The sequence below is a fragment of the Sciurus carolinensis genome, chromosome X (genome assembly GCF_902686445.1).
Source record: "Sciurus carolinensis chromosome X, mSciCar1.2, whole genome shotgun sequence".
NCBI lineage: Eukaryota > Metazoa > Chordata > Mammalia > Rodentia > Sciuridae > Sciurus > Sciurus carolinensis.
The window spans coordinates 67241443-67265006 of NC_062232.1; the positions used below are offsets into that span (position 1 = coordinate 67241443).

A 23564-nucleotide genomic window follows, 5' to 3' on the forward strand; every position below is an offset into this window, starting at 1 on the left:
AGAGACTACGCTGAATGATCACTGATGAATCAAGAAACTGAAGTTCATACTATGCTGTTGGAATAATCCTTGTATTGATGAATGTGCAGGAGAGTGAAAGAGAGGGAAGGGATATGGATATATGTATAATACATATATGTATATATATATTTATATGGATATATACACACAAATATATATATATATATACATACATAGGGAGAATGTAGATATATATTATTTTTTATTGAATGCTGACTAAAAGCAGAGCACATAAATATATATTCTTAGTGAATAGTTATAAGAGAATAGTTAACTTATGCTTAGAAGTAAAATCAAATATTTCCAAAGCATTGTAATATATTACAAAAAAATCTTAAAAACATAGTACATTTCTAATTCATATGAAAGTTATTAGATTCTATATGTATATTCTATAGTTGTTCATGCATAATAATAACTTAATCTGTAAATAATAAAAAGTTTTGGTGCTTTTTGGATTTAAAAATGGTAATATAATGGTAATATTTTGTATATAAAGTTTTAATAAAATATAAGTATACAGAATGAAAGAACAAACTCAGAAAATTAGCATTATTTTCTCTTCCAATAGAGATATACTGTGAGAATGGCAATAGTTACCAGAAAGCTATATTTTATCTATTAATTTTTCAATATGTGATATTTGAAAAATCTTCCACAGTGAATTAAATGCAAAATTACCTTAAACTCATGATCTATTAAATGAATTATTTCCTGAAACATTTTGGGAAATATATTATTAATTACGGAGGTCAATAACTTGCATATAGATTTTAAAAGAGGAACATTTCAAGTGCTCTAAAGAACATATGTTGGCAAGTATATAAGTGCTATATATTAAATTATACTTTAAAATTCATGATTGAACATCTTATTAATTTTTAAATTATATGATTATCATACTTATAAAAACCTTTCTACTGTTACAGAAGTAGAAGTATATAAAATTCATATTGTTATTGGAGAATATTATCCATTTATGTGATGCTCTTCTGCCTTTCTTTTGGGAATTTTGCATCAAAATTACTCAGTTACATCTCTTATTTATAGTTATGATGTCCAACAATAGAGAGGAACTTATTGTTGATCAGGATAATGGACCAACCATCAAAAAATTCCAAAGGGAAAATAAAGGTAAAATGATTTTTCCTTATTTGATGTACATATAAATATCAGATACTAACTCAATTAATATATCAGTTTTTTATATTGCATCCACTGTTCCTAATTCAGAATAATTCCATATGACTTTGGATAAATTCTTTTAGTAGTAAAAAAGTTATTACCTGATGTTTGTTTATTAATATTATAATTTACCTATCAACCTGAAAAATGTCTGTGCATGTCAAAAATGTCACGGTAAACCTTTTCATTGTAACTATTCAGAGATGTGATGCCTCTCTCTGTGTATGTATATGCGTACACATACATATATACACACATATGTATATTTATTATTTAAATTCTTCACAATTTGTTGTTATATTTACAAAAATCAAGTTGGTGTAATGGGGGAGAGCTGCTTTCCTCAACCCTCAAAACCAATTTAAAAAAATAAGTGAATGAAGCTCTTTTAGTCAACTTTTTTGTTGCTGTGTCTAAAAGACCTAACTAGAGAAATTTTAAAGGAAGAAAATTTTATTCAGGGGCTCACATTTTCAGATGGTTGACTCCACTACTCTGGGCTGAAGGGGAGAAAGAACATCATGCCAGAAGGGTGTGAAGTAAGAAAGCAGATGGAGACATTGCATCAAGAAGAGACACACTCACACACACACACACACACACACACACACACAGAGTGAGATAGAGAGAGAGAGTTAGTTCTCTCCTCACCAGGTCAAAATATAAGCCCCAAAGGCATGCCCCCAGTGACCCACCTCCACCTAGCTACCTACACCCTACACCCTACTGGCCTACCATTATCACCTAGCTAATCACTATCAGTGATCAATGCACTGATTAAATTAGGGTTCTCTAAACCAATAATTTCACCACTAAGCTTTTTTGCATTGTCTTACTCATAAACCATAAAAAAAGCTTATTAGGTTAATCCATCAAGTATTTTTCTGCAATACAGGTAAATATGTCCTCAACATGGCTTTTTATCTGCCGCGGTGCATGCGTTATCTCTGTATAGTACCCAGTTTATTCTTAGGATATCTGTTTAAAGAAGGTAAGGAGAGTAAGAATTTCAAAATGATGCATTTCCGAAATGAAAACTGAATGCAACTTTGTTTAAAAGGTTATAAAGTTAGGAGAAAAGGAAAATATATAATCATATGTTATAGACCATGCATTATTGCTGTCATGATGAGTTAGATGGTAGTTAACATATAATTTATCAGATTGGCAGATGGTCTGACAATTTTAGTAGTTAGGGAATCTCTACTAAAGACGCTCATAATTTGTTGAAAAATATTCCATGAGCTGAACAGTTAATGGAAATTTTTTTTCTTTCTTCTCTAAGCTAAACTTGTTTCATAATTACCTAGATGAGCATTTTAGTCAGAATTTGGAATAATGTATGATTTTAATTTCATTGATCCATGGTTGGTTTCCTTGCCACATGTTTAGTCTTCTTTCCTTAGCCAGACCCTGAAATGCTATACACTCTGGGGCTCCAAGATGCAAATGATTTATTTCAGAATAGTTGTCAGAATGGAAAAAGTCAGGTTTAGAATATTAAACTACCCAAATTCTTATACAGGTAATGGAATTCTAGTTAAAAATGAAACTTCATTCATAACCCAGAAACAATTTGTTATGGAGAGCTCTTTTCTACCACGCCGTGACTATTTGAAGGACAGCTTAGTAGTAAAGCACCTTTTCAAGGAAAATTTCAAGCTGTACATGACACCTATGATTCCATTGGAACTGCAAACTCCATAAGTCAAAATGACATTTAGGACTGACCTGTGTGCTGCTGAGCTCAAGTATACACTGTTGTGTCTTATGAAAAATCAGCTGGAGCACTAGTACAGATGTATAGTAACTGATTTTCATAAACTACACAGTGGTGGTATGTACTGGCATTTCTGAATCTCTTGCTGTGGAATGGCACAGTTTTATTCATTTCAATCAAATAGGTTGGTCACACATCGTGATGAGGACATTAATAAACAAGAGTAGTATATTAAACTGCATGCACCCCAGTTCTGGTGGAGACTTTACCTTTGTAAAAAAAAAAATGTAGTTGTAGATGGACAGAATGCCTTTATTTTATTTGTTTATTTTTATGTGGTATTAAGGGTCAAACCCAGTGCCTCACACCTACCAGGTAAGCACTGTGCCACTGAGCCACAGCTCAAGCCCGAAAAATTTGTTTTTAAGTGAGACTTTCTATGTCAAGTTCTATGTGTATATTTGGTATAGTTAGACAAAATAAATTTTACTAAAATAGATTTTAGATATTTAAAGGGAACAAATTAAAGTAGAAATATCAACATTTATTAAGAACGACAAGCAGTTAATACAACTGTGGAAAACATATGTTTTCACATCTGTTTTGAATACTGTCATCATAATTTTAAAAATGATTTGTAGCTCAGGAAATTACAAAATGCCTGCTTTGCTATTCCGAAAAAAATTTCAGAAAAATGACAAAATACTGAGAGAGTACGCTTCATATAGCCCACCCCCTTCTTCACCTTGTATAGTGGGGTGACAGTACAATACATGTCTTAAATGATAATTCACATTTTGCATTGGATTTAATATGCATACATATAAAAGTATATATAATCTGGATTTCCTGATAGCAATGTTCATTTAGACTGCATCCAACATGAATTATAAAACTGTCCATTTTAATTTCAAATCAAGTGTTTTAGTAAAACTGACTGGTCAGTTCCATCAAGCCTTTGATTTTATTTTTCTACAGACTTTGTCAAATAAATTAACCAAATTAATTTCACATTATGACGTTGTATTGCATGGTCTTTAATAGCCAGCTCTGAGATTCTGTAGAGTATAGAAATTTGGACTATCCAATTTAGTTTCCCCATGTGGTGGCAAAGGCACAAAGCAAAACAGATCTCCCAAACTGCTAACAGGAAAAGGGCCTACAATATTTTGTGTTTGCTATCAACTGTGTTTATTGAAAAATTTCTGTGTACAAGATTGTCCACAGTACACTGATAATCAAATTTGGTATTATATAGAAACTATGGAACAATGAATTTGTCATCCAGCCTAAAACTTGAGCCCATTGAAAGAGTACCTTTTATTGTTTTATTTTTGTCAAATATTTTAGTAGTTAATTATCATTATATATAATATTAGGGTTCATTTTGACATAATTATACAAGCATGGAATAAAATTAGCTTTAGTGCAGTCCCCAGAATGTCTTTTTATCCTCCTCCCTCTTCCCCTGTTCACTTTTCTGTGTTATACTGATCTTTCTTCTATTTATCTATAATCTTTCAAGTTAGAGAATTATGAATATAAACAAAAGTGAAATCCACTGTGATATATTGATATATGTACATAGAAAAGTTAGGTCAGATTCATTATACTATCTTTGCCAATCCCATCCTTCCTCCCTTCCCTTCATTCCCCTTCATCTACTCCACTGATCTTGCTTCTTTCTTGTATTTTTAATCACCCCTTATTTTGGATTATTTTTCACATGTCAAAGAAAACATTCAACCTTTGACTTTTGGGGATTGGCTTATTTCACTTAACATGATAGTCTACAGATCCATCCATTTACTGGCACACATCATAATTTCATTCATCTTTAAGGCTGGGTAATATTCCACTGTGTATATGTACCACAATTTCTTTATCAATTCATCTATTGAAGAGCACCTAGTTTATTTCCATAGCTTAGCTATTGTGAATCAACTTGCTACGAGTGTTGATAGGGCTGTGTTACTTTGTTGTGCTGATTTTAGTCCTTTAGGTATATACTGAGGGGTGTGAAAGTTGGGTCATATGGTTGTTAAATTCCTAATTTTTTGATGAATCTTTATACTGCTTTCCAGAGTGGTTGAATTAATTTGCAGTCACATCCAACAATATATGAGTGTACCTTTTCCCCCACATCCTTACCAGCATTTATTATTTGTATTGCTTTCTTTATTTTTTTGTTCCTTTTAGATATAGATGATAGTAGAGTGTATTTGGATATATTATACATATATGGAGTATAACTCATTTCAATCAGGATCCCATTTTTGAAGTTGTAAACGATAGGGATATTATTCATATTCTCGATTATTGTCAGAGTGCAGTGAGATGAAGTCTTAATGTAATTTTGATTTGCATTTCCCCTAATTGCTAGATGTTGAGCATATTTTCATATTTATTAGCCATTTGTATTTCTTCTTTTGAGAAATGTCTGTTTAGTTCTTTTACCCATTTGTTAATTGTTGTGTGTGTGTGTTTGTGTATGTGTTAAATTTTATGAATTATTTATCTATCCTGGATATTATTTCCCAAGGAGTAGGTGGAAAAGATCTTTTTCCATTCTGAAGGCTCTCTCTGGCTGCATTCAATTGTTTCCTTTGCTGTGCATAACCTTTTTAATTAGATGTCATCCCACTTATTGATTCTTGGTTTTATAAATCAGTTCATAAGCTCCAGATGAACAGATAATGATTTTAAAATCCTTTGATTATAAGAATCTATATCTCTTTTAAAATATAAGTATTACAATATTTCTGTGTATGCAAATAGGGAACAAATTTCAGCTTAATAGATGTTTGGGGTTATGTATTGGCATTATAATAATTTAAATGTGCTGTATTCAATGAGATGTTTCTTTTTCTTTATTCCTGAGATATTCTTAGATACTTTTAGTTATTCTTAGATAATCTATCAGATGTAACATTTCAGACTATACAGGTGTTTGGAAATGGTGGGTGACCTTGTTTACAATGGGAAATGTATTTTCTGAACTTTATATTATTTTCCAAGAAAGACTAATGTGTTGAATCAACTAAAATACAAATATAATTACAAATGATCTTCATGATGAACTTAAAATATATAAATGAAAGTGAAAGATATAATTTGGTATATTTTATGCCGTTCCATGGTTCTAAATTAAAATGAGAAAAACAAGAAACATATCTGACCACAAATTTTGTTTTAATTGCCTTTATATAAAACCAATTTATTTAGAAGCTGTTATAGAACCATTGTGTGTTAGAAAAAGAAAACAGAAATTTCTTGTAACCTGATCCAGGTTTGTCCTAATAGCAATATCTACCATAACTATAAAGTAGTATCAAAGGCACAAAATTTACTTTTGTATTATACACAATTATTTATTAGTTCACCAGTTTATTGTGTTTTCATTGGTGTGGATATGTCCATCTATGGAATATTATCACATGTGTATATTTGTGTAACTACTACTATAATCAAGATATAAGATTATTCTATAATGATACGGGTATCTCATGGAGTGGGGATATTGCTTAATGGTCAAGTGTTTACCTAGCTTGCCTGAGGCCTCAAATTCAATCTCCAGTACTGCAAAATCCAATCACAACAAAACAAACAAAAAACACAGGGGTATCTCTTCTGCTATTCCTTGTCTCACACACATTTTGCCTTCCTTAATATCTTACTTGAAGCCACTAATCAAATAGCCATGTCTATAATTCCATAATTCTGATAAAACTCTATGAATGGAACCATACAGCATGTGAACTTTGGTGATCAGCGTTTTTCAGTTGGCAGAATTTCAATGATATCTGTCCGAAGTGCTGTCTGGGTCAATTTTCCTTTTCCTTGACAACTAGTATTCTATAGTATAGATGTAAAACAGTAACTATTTATCCATTGTAGGATGACTGATGGTTTCTGGCTTTGGACTTTTAAAAAGGAAGCTTCTGTGATCATTTATGAATAATTTTATGTCAATATAACTTTTCATTCCTATAGAACAGATCCTTAGGAGTGAAATTGCTGGGCCATAGAGTCAGTGTATAATTTAGTTTGAGGAGAAACAAAATTTCTTAAGTGGCTGGCCATTTTATGTACCTAACATCAGTATATGAATAGTTCAGATTGTCTCCATCCTTGCCAGCATTTAATGTGGTCATTATTTTATTCTTGCTTTTAGTTGTTCTTAAAGTATGTGCAGTGATAGCTCATTCTGGATCAAATTTGGATTTTCCTAATGGTTAATGATATTGGACCTCTCATACCTATATCCTCTTTGTTGAAATGTTTCTTGTGCCTTTTTCTAGTTTTGTAATTGATTTTTTTTCATTATTGAATTTTCCACGTTCTTTGTATATTCTAGATAAGTGTCCTTTGTCAGATATGTGGGTTTCAGATATATTTGCCAGTTCTTTTTTGGTACTATATTTGTACTTATTTTTTTTAATTGGGGATTAAACCCAGGGGTACTTAAACACTAGTCACGTCTGCAGTCCTTTTTCTTATTTTATTGGAGGTAGAGTATTGCTGAGTTGTTTAGGGCCTCACTAAGTTGTTGAGGATGACTTTGAACTCGCAATCCTGCCTTGACTTCGTGAGCTACTGGGATTATGTGCATGGGCCACCACACTTGACTGTAGCTTGTAGCTTGTTACTATATTCTCTTAAAAGGGTCTGAAGTTCAGCAAAATTTTTAATTTTTCTCTACATAATAAATCTAATATATATGCATCTGTATATATGCACGCATATATATGTACATATACATATATACACACATATGTATAAAATATATATTTCTTTTATGGTACTTTTGGTGTCAAATCTAAAATCTTTTCACCTTGTTCTTGGTCCTAGGGTTTATTCTTGAGCTTTTTCCCTTTTTTTCTATAAGTTTAAGGTTGATCCCCTTTAAGACTATGATCTCAAAATTGGTGGTGTTTGGTTTTGGCTGGGCAATTGTTTGTTGAAAAAGTTACTTTTCCTGTATTGATTTGCTTTTGTATCTTTGTAAAAATAGTCTATTCTGTTTATCTACGTAGCCATTGCTCTTTCTGGAATGCAGTCTTAATTATTGAAAGTATAGTAAGATTTTTTTAAAACAGTTAATTATTCCTTCTACTTTAGTCTATATTTTTCAAGATTGTTGTGGCAATTCAAGAGTCTGTGCCCTTCTATGTATTTAGAAATAAATGAGCATATATTTACAAATGCAGTCGCTTGGGTTTTGATAGAAATTATATTAAATGTATACATTAACTTGAGGAGAATTAACATCTCTACTGTGTTTTCTTACAATTCAAGAACACAGATGTCTTTCCACTATTACAGATTTTCTTGGATTTCTTTCATCAGCAAAGTTTGCTTTTGGCATACAAGTCCTGTCCAATTTTGTTAGATTTATGCCTGTTTCAGCTTTTGAACAGTTATAATTATTTTTGTGTTATCAAATTAAGCTTCCCTCTTTCTTGGCAATTAGAAATGTTAATTTTTATGTATTGATATTATAAACTACCACTTTACTAAACTTTACTCATTAGATCCCTATGGAAATTTCTATATACAAGCCATGCCATGTACAAATGGACACAGTTTTATTTCTGTTTTTTTTAGTTGTGATTTTTTATTTTTTTAGTTGCTTTAATGTGCTGGCTAGGCCATTCAGTAATATGTTGAAGAAATCATGAAAGTGGATATCCTTGACTTGTTCCTGATTTTAGGAAAATAATTGTTATTTCTTTAGTACTATATATGATGTCAGCTGCAGATATTTTGTAGATATCTTTATCAAATTGTATTTATTTATTTTATTCCTAATTGAGAGTGTTTTCATGAATGTGTATAGGATTTTGTCAAATGTTTTTCTGTATATGTTGATAGAATAACTTGATTTTTCTTCTATGACCTGTTGATATGGTGAACTATATTAATTGATTTTCCAATGTTAATTAGTTGTATACAAGGAATTCACACTTGATCATTAGGTATACTTATCTTTTATCCATTTTTGGAGTTGGTATGCTAAAATTTTGTTGGAAATTGTGACTCTATTATCAGGAGTGATACTTGCCTCCAGTCTTGTTTTTCTAATGGTTTTATCTGTATGTAGTATAAGAGAATATTTGCCTCAAAAATCAATTTGGAAGTGTTTCTTTGTTTTTTAGAAGAAATTATGTTGAATTTATGTTATTTAAAAATATGCTTGGTAGACATATTAGTTGAAATCCTTGTTCATAGACATTTCGTTTTGGGGATTTACTTAAATTTTGGTTTCAAATTTTCTTAAAAATTATAAGACTACTCAGACTATTTTCTCATGTTGAGCAAGTTTCAGTAGCTTTTCCTTTTTGAGGAGTTGCTGCATTTCATGTAATTTGTAGAATTTATGTGTTTATTTTTTTTTAATTTTTGTGTCTTCAGGGTCTTTAGTAGTATCTTCTGTTTGAATATTGATATTGGCAATTTGTGTTTTCTCATTTTTCTTGTCATTATAGCCAGAGATTTTAAAATTATCTTTTCAAAGAATTAGTTTTTGTCTCTGATTTTCTTTGTCCCTGCTCTTTTTACTGCTTCTTTTATTTCTACCCTTATGTTTGTTATTCCCCTTTTCTGCTTGCTTTGGATTTGTTTCACTTTTATTTAAAACTTTGTTAAAGTGGAAAATAGATAACTGATTTGATCTCTTTTCTTACATTAATTAAGAATTTAGAGCCATAAGGTATCTTCTTAGTTCTGTTTGGCTGAGTTCTAGCAATTTTGATATATATTCATTTTCATTTAGTTCAAAATATCTCAAAAGATTTTACTTGTGGTCTTTCTGTTTTTCTTCATTCTTTTGAATGTTAAATGTTTTCTTCCTTTATCATTTCCTTTTCATTTCAAAATAATTTAAGCCATTCATTTAGAGTAGTTCTCCTGACCATGTTTTCCCCTTTTTCTGAAAATATCTTCATTTCTTCTTCATTCCTAAAGGATATTTTCACCAGATACCCAATACTGGGCTGATGACTATTTTTTTCAGCATCTATACAATATCATACCACTTATTTTTATTCTCCATGATTCTTATGATAAATCCATTGCTATTGGAGTGGTGTTTCCTTTCATAGCTAATGAGTTACTTCTCTGACTGCTTTCAAGATTGTTTTTCCTTTGTCTTTAGTTTTGGAAGTTTGATTATGATGTTTCTAAGTGAACATTTTCTTAGATGTATTCTGTTTCAGAATTCCTCAGCTTCTAGAATCTGTAGAATATTTTTTAAAAACAAATTTGGAAATATTTCAACCTTTATTTCTTTGAGTACTTTTGTAGCATTGCCTTTTCTTTCTTTCTTTTCTCCTTCTCTAACTTCAGTGACACAAAATATCATGTAGTATATTTCTTGTACTGTATTTCCATGTGTTTCTGTCTCTTTTACTTTGCTTTTTTAAAGTGAATTTCTTCCTGTTGTTCAGAATGCATAATTTATATTTTTCTCTTTTTAAATTTACTAATTCTTTTTTCTGTGTGATCGCATCTGCCATTGAACACATCCATTGAATTTTTCTAAAACTTCTTATAGTTTTCCATTTAAAAATTTCCATTTGTGTATTCTTGTTCTTCCCTTTGCTGTGATTTTCTAATTCTTTCGTGAGATCTTTCTATTTTTTCATTTATTTCATGCAATTCTTGTAATTTCTCTTTGAAGTATTTTTATGATGGTGCTTTAAAATCCTTTTCAGATAGGTCCAACATCTGTGGATTCTTTCTATTAGTGACTTTTCATTATTTTTTGGTATTTAAATAGACATCTTCCCCATTCCTTCTTTGATAACTGAATTCTGATCAAAACTTGGATGGTTAGTTATTATGGGACTTAGAATCTTATATAAGTCTGGTAGGTTAATGGGTAGGGCAGTGCCTTATTTCCATTATATATTGGTAGGAGTTTAAATTTTACTAGAGTTGGAATGGTTCCACGTTATTGCTCAGTGTGAATAGTTCAGACTGTCAATTCCAAACAGATATCAGTCTGTTTGGAAAGGGGTATATGTTTTGCACATTGCTTCTTCTTATATGGCAGGACCAGGATGTAAGACCTAATTCTCCTTGAGCAGTAGTGGAAATTTTTTACTTTCCGGTACCCCTTTCTGACACCACCCTAGAAGTGAAGGCAAAGTCTAGTAGATGGAGAGGGAAAAGGCTAGGCTTGCCATGTAGTCTCTATTGACACTGTGTTTGAAGGAGTTGACCTTACATCTCTAAATATTAATTACAGTCCTGAATGACTTCTCTGAAAGCACTATCTTTACTAGGAAAAAATAAGGCAGTGAATGATACTACTGTATTCCACTAAGGCCTGGCAAGGGTGAAGTTTAGTTTCTCCACTTGGCTTTTGTTAATATGGTAGGAGTTGAACCACAAATTTTTTTGTCATATTTGGCTTAAGTGGAACAGTTATTTTCAACAAGTTTTCAGTCTGGATAAGTTCCCTATTTCTTGTCATTTAGCAAGAAATGACATATTTTATTGAGGATTTTTGTGTGTATGTGCCCATTGGGATTTCAGGTTTGCCATTTTCCAGGATCGAGTTTAGGATTAAAAGAAGAAGAAGAAGAAGAAGAAGAAGAAGCAGCCACCACCTGGAGTGGTGGTGCATTCCAGTAATCCCAGTAGTTCAGGAAGACAGCCTCAGCAATTTAGCAAGGACCTAAGCAAATTATCAAGACCCTTTCTCTAAGTGAAATGTAAAAGGAAGGCTGGGGATGTGATCCAGCAATTAAGTATTCTAGGGTTCAATCACTGGTAACCATAACAATGACAGAAAAAAGGACTGGGATGTCTGAATAGTATATTACAGTTTTTTTGTGTATTGTTTTACTTTTTCTCATTTTTTTCTTTTTTTGTTTTTAATATTTTTTTTACTTTATATATATATATATATATATATATATATATATATATATATATGTATTTTTTTTCTCTACTTATTTGTTGCCCTGGATTCTCTTTCTCTCTTTTGTCCTGCTAACAGCCAACCTCTATTAATTCCTCTTTCACTCAACCTACAATAACTCTTTACTTCTGTCTTCTCTTCTCCTTCCTCATAAACATCACATCCTACACCATTTCTGTTCTCTCTTTGTACACCATTTGACATTGTAAACCCTTTAGCAAACTTACTGTTTATATTATAGACAATAACTGAACACATCATTTCTGTGTATTGCAACAAAACTGTAGATGTCATAATAGGCGCTATTTGGTTTAAAGCTGTAATTGTATTTGGTGCTGTTAATATTGGTTTCCCCCTTAAAAGTGAGGTACTGGAAACCTTAAGACGGCTTTAAGTCTACAGGGTAGAAAGTGTACTGACTCAGATCCACACAGCTAGATGGGAAGACACACAAACAACATGAAAAAACAAGGGAATAAAGTGCCCAAATGAACCAAGATGCTCCAATAATAGAATCCAGTGACAACAGAGTAGGAGAAATGTCAGAGAAGGAGTTCAGAATGTACATAGTTAAACTGATCCATGTCATAAAGGAGGATATAAAGTGTGAAATCAGAGTTAGACTTCAGGAGGTGAAAGATCCCATCAATAAAGAAATAGAGATTCTGAAAATAAATCAAGCAGAAATCCAAGGAATCAAGGAATCAATAAACCAAATTAAAAATTCAATGAAAAGTATCACCAACAGACCAGACCACTTGGAAAGACAGAACCTCAGGCAAAAAATAAAGTTGACCACACACAGATGATGGTAAGAAAAAATGAACAGAAATCCAAGAATTATGGGATAACATGAAAAGACCAATTTTAAGATTTATCAATATAGAAGAAGGAATGGAAATAAAACCAAAGCAATGCACAATCTGTTCAATGAAATGATATCAGAAAATTTCCCAAAACTAAAGAATGAAATGAAAAATCAAATACAAGAGGCTTATAGGACCCCAAATATACAAAATGAAAACAGACCAACACCAAGGCACATTATAATGGCAAAGACTAACATACAGAACAAGGACAAAATTTTAAAGGCTCAAGAGAAAAATATCAGATTATGTATACAGGGAAATCAAATTGGATCTCAACTGATTGCTCAACAGAGACTCTCAAGGCTAGAAGGTCTGGGAACAAAATTTTTGCCAACCAAAAATTTTATATTCAGCTAAATTAAGCTTCAGATTTGAATATGAAATAAAAACCTTAAAAAAAGTTAAAAGAATTCAAGTTACAAAGCTTACACTGTAGAACATTCTCAAAAAAATATTCCATGAGGATGAAATGAAAAGAAAAAAGTGAAAACCAGCAAAACAAGGAACTACATTAAAGGAATAGACAATCAAAGGAGAAACTAAGTCAATTTAAAACCAGAAATAAACCAAAATGACTGGTAATACAAATCATATCTCAGTAATAACTTTGAATGTTAATGGCATAAACTCATCAAAAGACATAGACTGGTAGATTGGATTAGAAAACAATACCCAACAATATGCTCTCTCCAAGAACCTCAACTCATGGGTAAAGACATCCACAGACTGAAGGTGAAAGGATGGGAAAAATATCACTCATATGGAATGTGTAAACAAACAGGGGTTTCCATCTTCATATCAGATAAAGTGGACTTCAAACCATAGCTAATCAGAAAGGACAAAGAAGGACATTTCATACTGCTTAAGGGAATTAAGCATCAGGAAATCATAAGAATCATAAATGTTTATGCCCCAAACAATGGAGCCTCTATGTACATCAAACAAACCCTTCTCAACTTCAAGAATCAAAAAGACCACAACACAATAATACTGGGTGACTATAATATAGCTCTCTCATCACCAGATGGATCATCCAAACAAAAACTAAATAAAGAACTATAGAACAAATTAATATAATCAATAATTTAGACTAAACTAACATATATAGAATATTTCTTCCATAAAGAAATGAATATACTTTCTTCTCAGCAACACATGGATCCTCCTCTAAAGTAGACCACATTTTATGCCATAAAGCAACTCTTAGAAAATACAAAAAAATAGAGATAGTAGCCTACATTCTATCAGATCACAGTTTAATGCATTTAGAAATCAATGTTAAAATAATAAATAGAAGTTACTCTAAAACCTGGAGACTAAATAATATACTATTGAATGAAGAATGGATAGCAGAGGAAATCAGGGATGAAATTTAAAAAAATTCTTAGAGGTAAATGAGAACACTGATACAACATATCCAAATCTCTGGGACACTATGAAAGCAGTACTAAGAGGAAAATTCATTGCATTAAGCACATTCAATAAAAGAATAAAAAGTCGACAAATAAATGAACTAACATTACATCTCAAAGTTCTAGAAAAAGAAGAAAAAATCAACACCAAAACCTGTATAAGACAGGAAATAATTAAATCAGAGCTGAAGTCAGTGATATTGAAGCAAAAGAAACAATTTGAAAAATTGAGAGAAGAAAAGTTGGTTTTTGAAAAAATAAATGGAATTGATAAAACTTTTGCCATGCTAATAAAGAGAGAGAAAATTCAAATTAATAAAATAGGTGATTAAAAAATCATGATGAACATTGCTGAAAAAAGAAGATGACTAGAAACTATTTTAAAAATTTATACTCCAATAAAATAGAATATTTTGAAGACATTGACAATTTCTAGAGACATATGACCTACAAAACTGAATCAGGAGGACATACACAATTTAAACTGATCTACTTCAGGAATTGAAATAGAAGATGCCATCAAAAGCCTATCAACGAAGAAAGACTCAGGGACCAGACTGGAAGAATTAACACCAATACTTTTCAGAAAAGGAGGAAACCCTTCCAAACTCATTCATTGAGACTGGTATCACTCTGATACCAAAACAAGACAAAGACACATCAAGGAAAAAAAAACTTTAGACCAATATCCATGATGAATATAGATGCAAAAGTTATCAATATAATTGTGCCAAATAACATACAAAAAGACATTAAAAAGTTAGTACACCATAATCAAGTGGGGTTCATCCCAGGGATGTAAGATGGGTTCAATATATAGAAATCAATGAACATAATTCATCACTTCAATAGACTTAAACACAAGATTCATATGATCTGCACTTGACAAAACACAATACCCCTTCATGTTCCAAACACTAGGAAGACTAGGGATAGTAGGAGCATACCTCAACATTGTAAAAGCTATATATGCTAAACCCAAGGCCAACAGCATTCTAAATGGAGAAAAATTGAAAGCATTTCTTCTAAATACTGGAACTTGACAAGAATGCCTCTTTCACCACTTATATTTAAAATAGTCCTGGAAACTCTAGGCAGAGCAATTAGACAGATGAAAGAAATTAAAAGAATAAGAATAGGAAAAGAAGATATCAAACTATCACTCTTTGCTGATGACACGATTCTATATTTAGAAGATAAAAAAATTCCATCAGAAAACTTATAGAACTGATAAACGAATTAAGCAAAGTAGCAGGATATAAAACCAATACCCATAAATCAAATGCATTTCTATACATCAGTGATGAATCTACTGAAAGAGAAATTAGGAAAACTACTCCATTCACAATAGCCTCAAAAAAATGACTTGGGAATTAATCTAATGATTTCTCTAATAAGTGGTTGATGCTACATAACAGGGGCAGGAGGAGGTAAGGGAAGAATGGAAGAAGGATGTTGTGTAGATGGAAATGAGGAGGAGGCAGGGGAAGGAAAGATAATAGAATGAGACAAACATCATTATCCTATGTACATGTATGAAGACGCAAATGGTATGACTCTACTTCGTGTACAACCAGAGAAATGAAGGTTATACTCCATTTGTGTACAATGAATCAAAATTAAAAAAAAGAAATGAAAGACCTCTACAATGAAAACTACAGAACACTAAAGGAAGAATTTAAAGAAGACCTTAGAAGAAGGAATGCTCTCGAATAGGAAGAATTAATACTGTCAAAATGACCATACTACAAAAAGCATTATACAGATTTAATGCACTTCTTATTAAAATCTCAATGGCATTCTTCATGGAAAGAGAAAAAAACAATCATGAAGTTCATTTAGAAAAATAAGAGACCTAGAATAACCAATGCAATCCTTAGCAAGAAGAGTGAAGCAGGAGGCATCACAATACCAGACCTTAAACTGTATTACAGAGACACAGTAACAAGAACGACATGGTGGTATTGGCACAGAAAACAGACATGTAGACCAATGGTACAGAATAGGTAATGGTACATAATTGAACACACAGAGAGAAACCCACATAAATAAAGTTATCTAATACTAGACAAAGGTATGAAAAACATTATTTGGAGAAAAGACAGCCTTTTCAACAAATGGTGCTGGGAAAACTGGAAATACATGTGTAGCAAAATGAAATTAAATCCCTTTCACCATGCACAAAACTCAACTCAATGTGAATCAAAGACTTAGGCAGTAGAACAGAGACCCTGTGCATAATAGAAAAAGTAGGTCCAATTCTCCATCATGTGGGCTTAGGAACTAACTTCCTTAATAAGTCTCCTAAAGCACAAGAAGTAAAATAAAGATTCAATAAATGGGATGTATTCAAACTAAAAAGCTCTTTCTCAGCAAAGGAAACAATAACATGAAGAGAGAGCCTAAAAAATGGGAGAAAATCTTTACCACAGGCACCTCAGATAGAGCATTAATCTCCGCAATATGTAAAGAACTCAAAAAACAACACCAACAAAACTAATTACCCAATTAATAAATGGGTAAGGAACTGAACAAACACTTCACAGAAAAATATGAATGATCAAAAAATAAAAAATAAATATGTTCTACATCTCTAGCAATTAGAGAAATGAAAATTCAAACTAAGATTTCATCTCACTCCAGTCAGAATGATAATTATCAAGGATATATACAACAAAAATTTTTGGCAAGGATGTGTGAAAAAAGATACATTCCTACATTACTGGTGGAACTGCAAATTGGTTAAACCACTTTGGAAAGTGGTATGGAGATTCAGAAAACCTGTAATGGAACCACTCTTTGACTCAGCTATCCCATTCCTTGGTGTATACACAAAGGACTTAAAATCAGCATACTATAGTGTCATAGCCACATCAAAGTTTATAACAGCTCAACTCACAATAGCTAAACTATGGAACCAACCTAGGTGCTCTTCAACAAATGAATGTATGAAGAAAATGTGGTACATAACCACAATGGAATATTACTCAGCCTTAAAGAAGGATGAAATTATGGCATTTGCCAGTAAATGGATTGAGCTAGAGAATATCATGCAAAGCAATATAAGTCAATCCCAAAAGACCAAAGGTTGAATGTTTTCTCTGATATACACATGCTAATTCACAATAAAGCGGGGTATGGAAAAATAGAGGTACTTTGGATTAGACAGAGAGGAGCAAAGGTAGGAGGGTATCGGGGTAGGAATGATACTAGAATGAATTGGACATTATTACCCTTTGTGCATATATGATTACAGGACCAGTGTGATTCTACATGATGTACTCAGAAGAATGAGATGTTATACTCCATTTATGTATGATGTGTCAAAATGCATTGTACAGTCATGTGTAATTAATTAGAACAAATAATAAAATTTAAAGAATATAGAAGAAGAAGAGGAGGAGGAGGAGGAAGAAAAGAAGGAAGGAAGCTATTTTCTCTGCATTTTCAGATTCTTATTTTGTTTTATAAGTAATGCTCAGGGCTTTTAGCTCTTCTTAGAAGAAAAGGGAAGTATCTTATCCTACAACCTCATTTTGGAAGTAGACATATTCCTTTTTTCATTTCAAAAACAAAATACTGAGTTGTAACACACACACACACACACATACAACTTATCTGCTAAAACTGTACAATTTAGTAATTTTTAGGCTATTCTCAAACTTATAAACATCACCTCTATTTCTGGTATATTTTCATAATTCCCACAAGAAACCCTGTACTTTCTCATTTGTGGTCACTGATCATTCCTTTCCTCCAGCTCTTGGCAAGCACTCATCAGATATTTGTCTGTATGGATTTGCTTATTCTGGACATTTCATACAAACAAAAGCATGTACTATAAGGTCCTTTGTGTCTGATTTCTTTCAGTATGTATAATGATTTAAAAGTTCATCTATGTTGTAGCATGAGTCAGCACTTTTACATTGTATGGCCGAATATTATTCTATTGCACAGATATGCCACATTTTGTTTACTCATTCATCAGTTGAGTGACTTTTGAAAGGTTTCCACTTTTTAGCTACTATATATAATACCACTGTGAATGTTTGTGTAAAAGTTTTGTGTTGCCTTATGTTTTTATTTCTTTTGAGTATAGACCTCAGAGTGAAATTGATGGTTCATATGGTAACTAAATGTTTAAGCACTTGAGAAATACCACACTGTTTTCCAAAGTGACTACTGTATTTTACATTCACATGCAATGTATGACGTTTCCAAATTCTCTCCACATCTCTAACACTATTGCCCATTTTTTAAAATTTTATCAACCCAATATATTATGAATAACTTTCTATGCAATTAAGTATTAAGTCATTTTAAATAACCACATCAAATTTATTACATGACAATAGTATAATTTGCTTATTTATTTACCTATTGTTGGACATTTAAATTGTTTCTAGTTTTTTATTTGTTCTAATTAGTTATACATGACAATAGAATGCACTTTGATACATTATACATAGATGAAGTATAATCTCTCCTTCTGGTTGTACATGATATAGAATCCCACTGGTCATATAGACATATATGTTTCTTGTTTTTGATAATATGTAGATTAGTGGGTACAAAGTGTCATCTTATTGTGGTTTTAACTTGCATTCCTTGATGAATAATGATTGTGAGCATGTTTTCATGTGCTTATTTTGCATCCATATATCTTCTTTAGAGCATTATCTGTTTACATTATTCATCTCTTCTTAAACTGGGATGTTTGTCTTTTGTTTTTAAGTTTTAAAATTTATTTACATATCCTGGATAAAGACCCTGTTCAGACATGTGATTTGCAAATATTTCAACCTATGCTTTGTGTTATCTTTTCGCTTTCTTCACAGTATTCTTTGATGAACAAGTTTTTAATTTAGATGGGGATCACTTTATCACTTTATCAATTTATTTTTTGCCACAAATGCTTTGGTGTTATCTGAGTTCTTTGCCAAAATACATTCCTAGAAGGTATACTCCTATGCCTTGATTGACAAGTGTTATAAATGTAGCTCTTATGCTTACATCTATGATCTCTTTTGAATTAATTTTTGTGTTTAGTGTTGGCTAGTGCACTGATTTCATTCTTTTGCGTGCAGATATCCAATTGTCCCAGCACCATTTGTTGAAAACATTTCTCCACTGAATTGAGTTGGCACCCTTGTCAAAAATCACTTCACCATAAAAGTAAGGGTTGATTTATTGACTCTGAATTCAATTCCATGATCTATGTTTATCCTTATGCAGGTATCACAATGCCTTAATTACTGATTACTGTAGTTTTATAATAAGTTTTGAAATTAGGAAATTCAAGTCTCTCTTCTTTTTTACAATCAGAATAGGTTTGAATATTCTTGATCCCTTGCACTTCAATAAGAATTTTAGGATCTGCTTTAGGATCAGTTTCTGGTAAAAAGTCAAGTGAAATTCCAATAATGGTTTTGTTAATTCTACAGATAGATTTGGTGAGTTTCTCAGTGTTAAACATTAAGTACTATGATTCATGAACATAGGATGTTGTCCCTGTATTTAAGTTCTCTTTAATTTGTCACAACAGTGTTTTTATAGTTTTCATTGAATACTTTTACACTTTATTCATGTTTATTCTAAAATATTTTATTTTAATTCATTATAACTAAGTTTTAAATTAAATTATTTTATTAATTTTAGTTTAACATTTTCACTGCTAGTGTATAGAAATATAATTTGTTTTTCTATATTCATCTTCTATTCTTAAACACTATTGAATGTTTTATGTAATGATGTTTTCTGTAGGTTTTAAGATTAATTTTTGCAGTTTCTGTAAGAAATATATATATGTGTGTGTGTTCATATGTACACTACATATGATCATATTTTCTGAAAATAAACATAATTTTATCTCTTTTCTAATCAGTAATTCTATATCCTACTTAAATCTGTGGTTAAAGACTTCTGTACAATGTTGAATAAAAGTGGTGAGAGTGGACATGCTTATTTTACTCTGTATCTTAGCAAGAATGCTTTTATTTTTCACTGTTAAATGTAATGTGATTGGTAGGCTTTTAATAGATCCCTTTTATCAGATTCAGTAAATCCCCTTCTATTCTTAATTTGCTTTGGGTGTTTATCATAAAACTATATTGTATATTTCCACATTCTTTTTCTGCTGGTATTGAAATTGTGCTGTGCTTTTTATTCATTATCAGGGTGTATTACATTGTTTTTTTTAAATGTAAAGTAAATTCCATTATTATTTTATTATGGTAAGAAAACTATGCTTTCTACTCTCTTAACAAATCTTTAATTACACAATAGATTATGTTAACTATAGGCACAATGTTGTACAGCAGATCTCTAGAACTTTTCATCCTCTGTAACTGAAATTTTATCAGTTGGACGACAACTTCCCATTTTCTATGATCCTAGCTCTTGACAACTGGTATTCTACTCTTTGTTTCTGTGAGTTTGACAATTTTAGATACCTTATATAAGTAGAATAAGGCAATAGATGGTCTTCTGTGAATAGCTAGGTGCATCTATGTTGTAGCACGTGACAAAATTTATCTTTTTAAAACTAAATAAGAGTATGTTTTCCACAACATACTATGTACCAGTTTTCTTTATCTATTCATCCCTTGAAGGATAGCTATATTATTTCCATATTGTAAATTCTTTGAATAATAATTCTATGAATAATAGAGCATACAAGTACCTGCTTTTTTACTCTTAGGTATATACCCAGAAATTAAATCTCTGAATTCTGTTTCATATTTTGAGCAACCCCCATACTGGTTTCCATAGTGCTTGTGCCATTTTAAATTTCTAACAAGAGTTCCCAATTTTCCAACATCTTTTCCAATACTGGTTATCTCTTGTTTTTTCTAGTTTATTTTGGTTTGGTTTGGTAAAAAGCATTCTAAGAGGTGCAAGATGATATCTCACTGTGGTTTTATTTGCATTTCTCAGATGACTAGTGGTGTTTTGTATCTTTTTATATATCCATTGGCTATTTGTATATCCCCTTTGAAGAAATTTCTATTCAAGTTATTTCCCTTTTAATTTTTAAATTTTTTGTTGTCGATGGAACTTTATTTTATTTATTTATTTATTTATATGTGATGCTGAGAATTGAACCTAGTGTCTCACAAATGCTAGACAAGAGCTCTGACACTGAACCAAAACCCCAGACCCCTTTAATGTTTTTTGTTTTGTTTTACTTTGCTCTTAAACTGTAGGACCTCCTTAATATAATTTGGATATTAACACCTTACGGATTTGCAAATAGTTTTTCCAGTTTCATTAGTTGCTTTTTTAACTCTGTTGACTCTATGCTATGCATAATATTTTTAGTTTGATGTAATCTGTTTCTATTTTTGGTTTTATTTTTTGTGATTTTTATGTCATATCCAAGAAATCTTTGCCAAGATCAATATCATGAATATTTCCCCCTACATTTTATTTTAAGAGATTTCTCACATCTTATATTTGGGTCTTCATTCAGCTTCTATGCAGAGTGTAAGATAAAATTTTATTTTCATTATTTTGCACGAGAATATCCAGTTTTGTCAGTGCTACATGTTGAAGGAACTATTGTTTCCCCCAATCTATTTCCTTAGAATCCCTTTAGAAGTTCATTGACTCTGGATGCACTGGGTTCAATATTCTGTACCCTTTCTATATTCCTATTTTATGACAGTATAATGTTTTAGTTGATAAAGCTTTGTAGCATATTGTGAAATTATGTGTGATCCCTCCGGCTTTATACTTCCTCAAATTGCTTTGGTTCTTTGGTGTCTTTATAGTTTTGTATGAATTTTAGAATTGTTTTTCCTATTTTTTGGTAAAAATTTCCATGGGAAATTTCACTGGGGTTGTACTGAATTGCTATATCATTTCTGGTAATACAAACATTTCAACAATATTAAATATTATAATCCAATAATAAAGGGTGTTTTTCCATTTATTTGTATTCTTTAATTTATCTCATTGGTGTTTTATTGTTTTCAGTGTACAGTTGTTTCATCTCTTCGTTCAAATTTATTTCTAAGCATCTAATTATTTTTGATACTATCATAAATGGAATTACTTTCTTAATATCCTTTACAGGATTTCACATTGATTTTTAATGTCGATTTTGTATCCTGCACCATTATTAAATTCAATACATTTATTAATTCTAGCAGTATTGCTGTGGAGTCTTCAGAGTTATCTCCATATAAAATTATGTCATTTTCAAACAATGATAATTCTATTTTTTGTATCTTGAAATGACCTGGCATTCCATGTATAAACAGCTCTTAGCCATAGTGTACAGTCATTTTTACATTTTGCTGAATTTTGATTGCTCATATTTTACTGATGAGTTTTTTAAATTGGATTCATAATGGATATTGGTCCATAATTATTTTTTTCTGGTGATGTCTTTGCTTGATTTTGATATCATGGAAAAATTGGTCTAATAAAGTGGAAAACTGGAGTCACAGAATTAGTAGAAAAGTGTTCATTTCCTTCATTTTCATTTAGCATATTTTATCAGTAGAAAAGTTTATTCTACAGTTTGAAGTACTGCTTTGATAAAAGTAAGTAAATTTTTTATAGTAATGGAAGAAGCACATAGGAAATGAGTCCACAACACTTGAAAGAGCAATAGGCAAATGTGATACAGGGATTAATTTTACAGAAGTTTTCTAACAATTAAATAGAAAGCATCTGAATAGGGTTAAGAAGGCACAAGCAATGAGCTGAGGAATTAAGGCACTGAATTTGAAGATTTCAAAATGGCAATGTTTTACCAAAAAAAAAAAAAAGGAAGATTTCAAAGTGCAAACACCTTCAGTGTTTGGCATAATTTAATTGTGGATCAGTTATGATTTGTGAGCTAGATTTTATTTTGCCAAGTAGAAATAATACTTTACCACAAGATTTTACATTTGTACTCAATGAATTTTTCTGTTAAATATGTATTTTGGTCTGCATTTCTATTATAGCCATATATCCTGATTAGAAATCAGGCATTCTTTTTTCTCATGTTATAAGATCATGCAAAATAAAGCCTTTGATATTAATATTTAGATTTGTGGATTGAAATGACAAAGAATTTAAACATAAACTAACTTCATTTCAATTTCTATTACTCCTACTCTAAGTTCATATTAGAACATGTTCTGATGCTGCTTATAACAATGTGCCTACCACAAATACCACTTCTTGGAATCATTGAAAATCATAAACAAGACAAACCAGTCTAGTGGCTTATATTATTTAGAATTCTCTTTCTGGTATCTTTTTTTTTCTTTCTTTTTAGCAAAACCTATGTGGATGAACATTTGTAATCTGTATAAACTATCCTCATAGATATGACAGGATTTCCTTTAAAAAATAATTTGCACCCAATTTAGAAATTTGTTATAATTCTCAAGCATCTTTATATACAAGATCAACTTAAAAAGTAATTACAC

The 23564-nt window shown here is 31.2% G+C and overlaps 1 protein-coding gene across 10 annotated transcripts in view; it reads left to right on the forward strand.

The window, feature by feature from the left end:
• Positions 1-23564, forward strand: part of Dach2 (dachshund family transcription factor 2) — a 557008-nt gene that overhangs the window by 475659 nt on the left and 57785 nt on the right. For 7 of the 10 annotated variants that reach the window (XM_047535143.1, XM_047535144.1, XM_047535139.1 and 4 more), the window contains one exon: positions 1072-1155. The exons of the other annotated variants lie outside the window; for them this stretch is intronic. In XM_047535143.1, coding sequence (XP_047391099.1) covers positions 1072-1155 — 84 coding nt within the window. The remainder of the gene's footprint in view (positions 1-1071; positions 1156-23564) is intronic. 10 annotated transcript variants of the gene reach the window in all.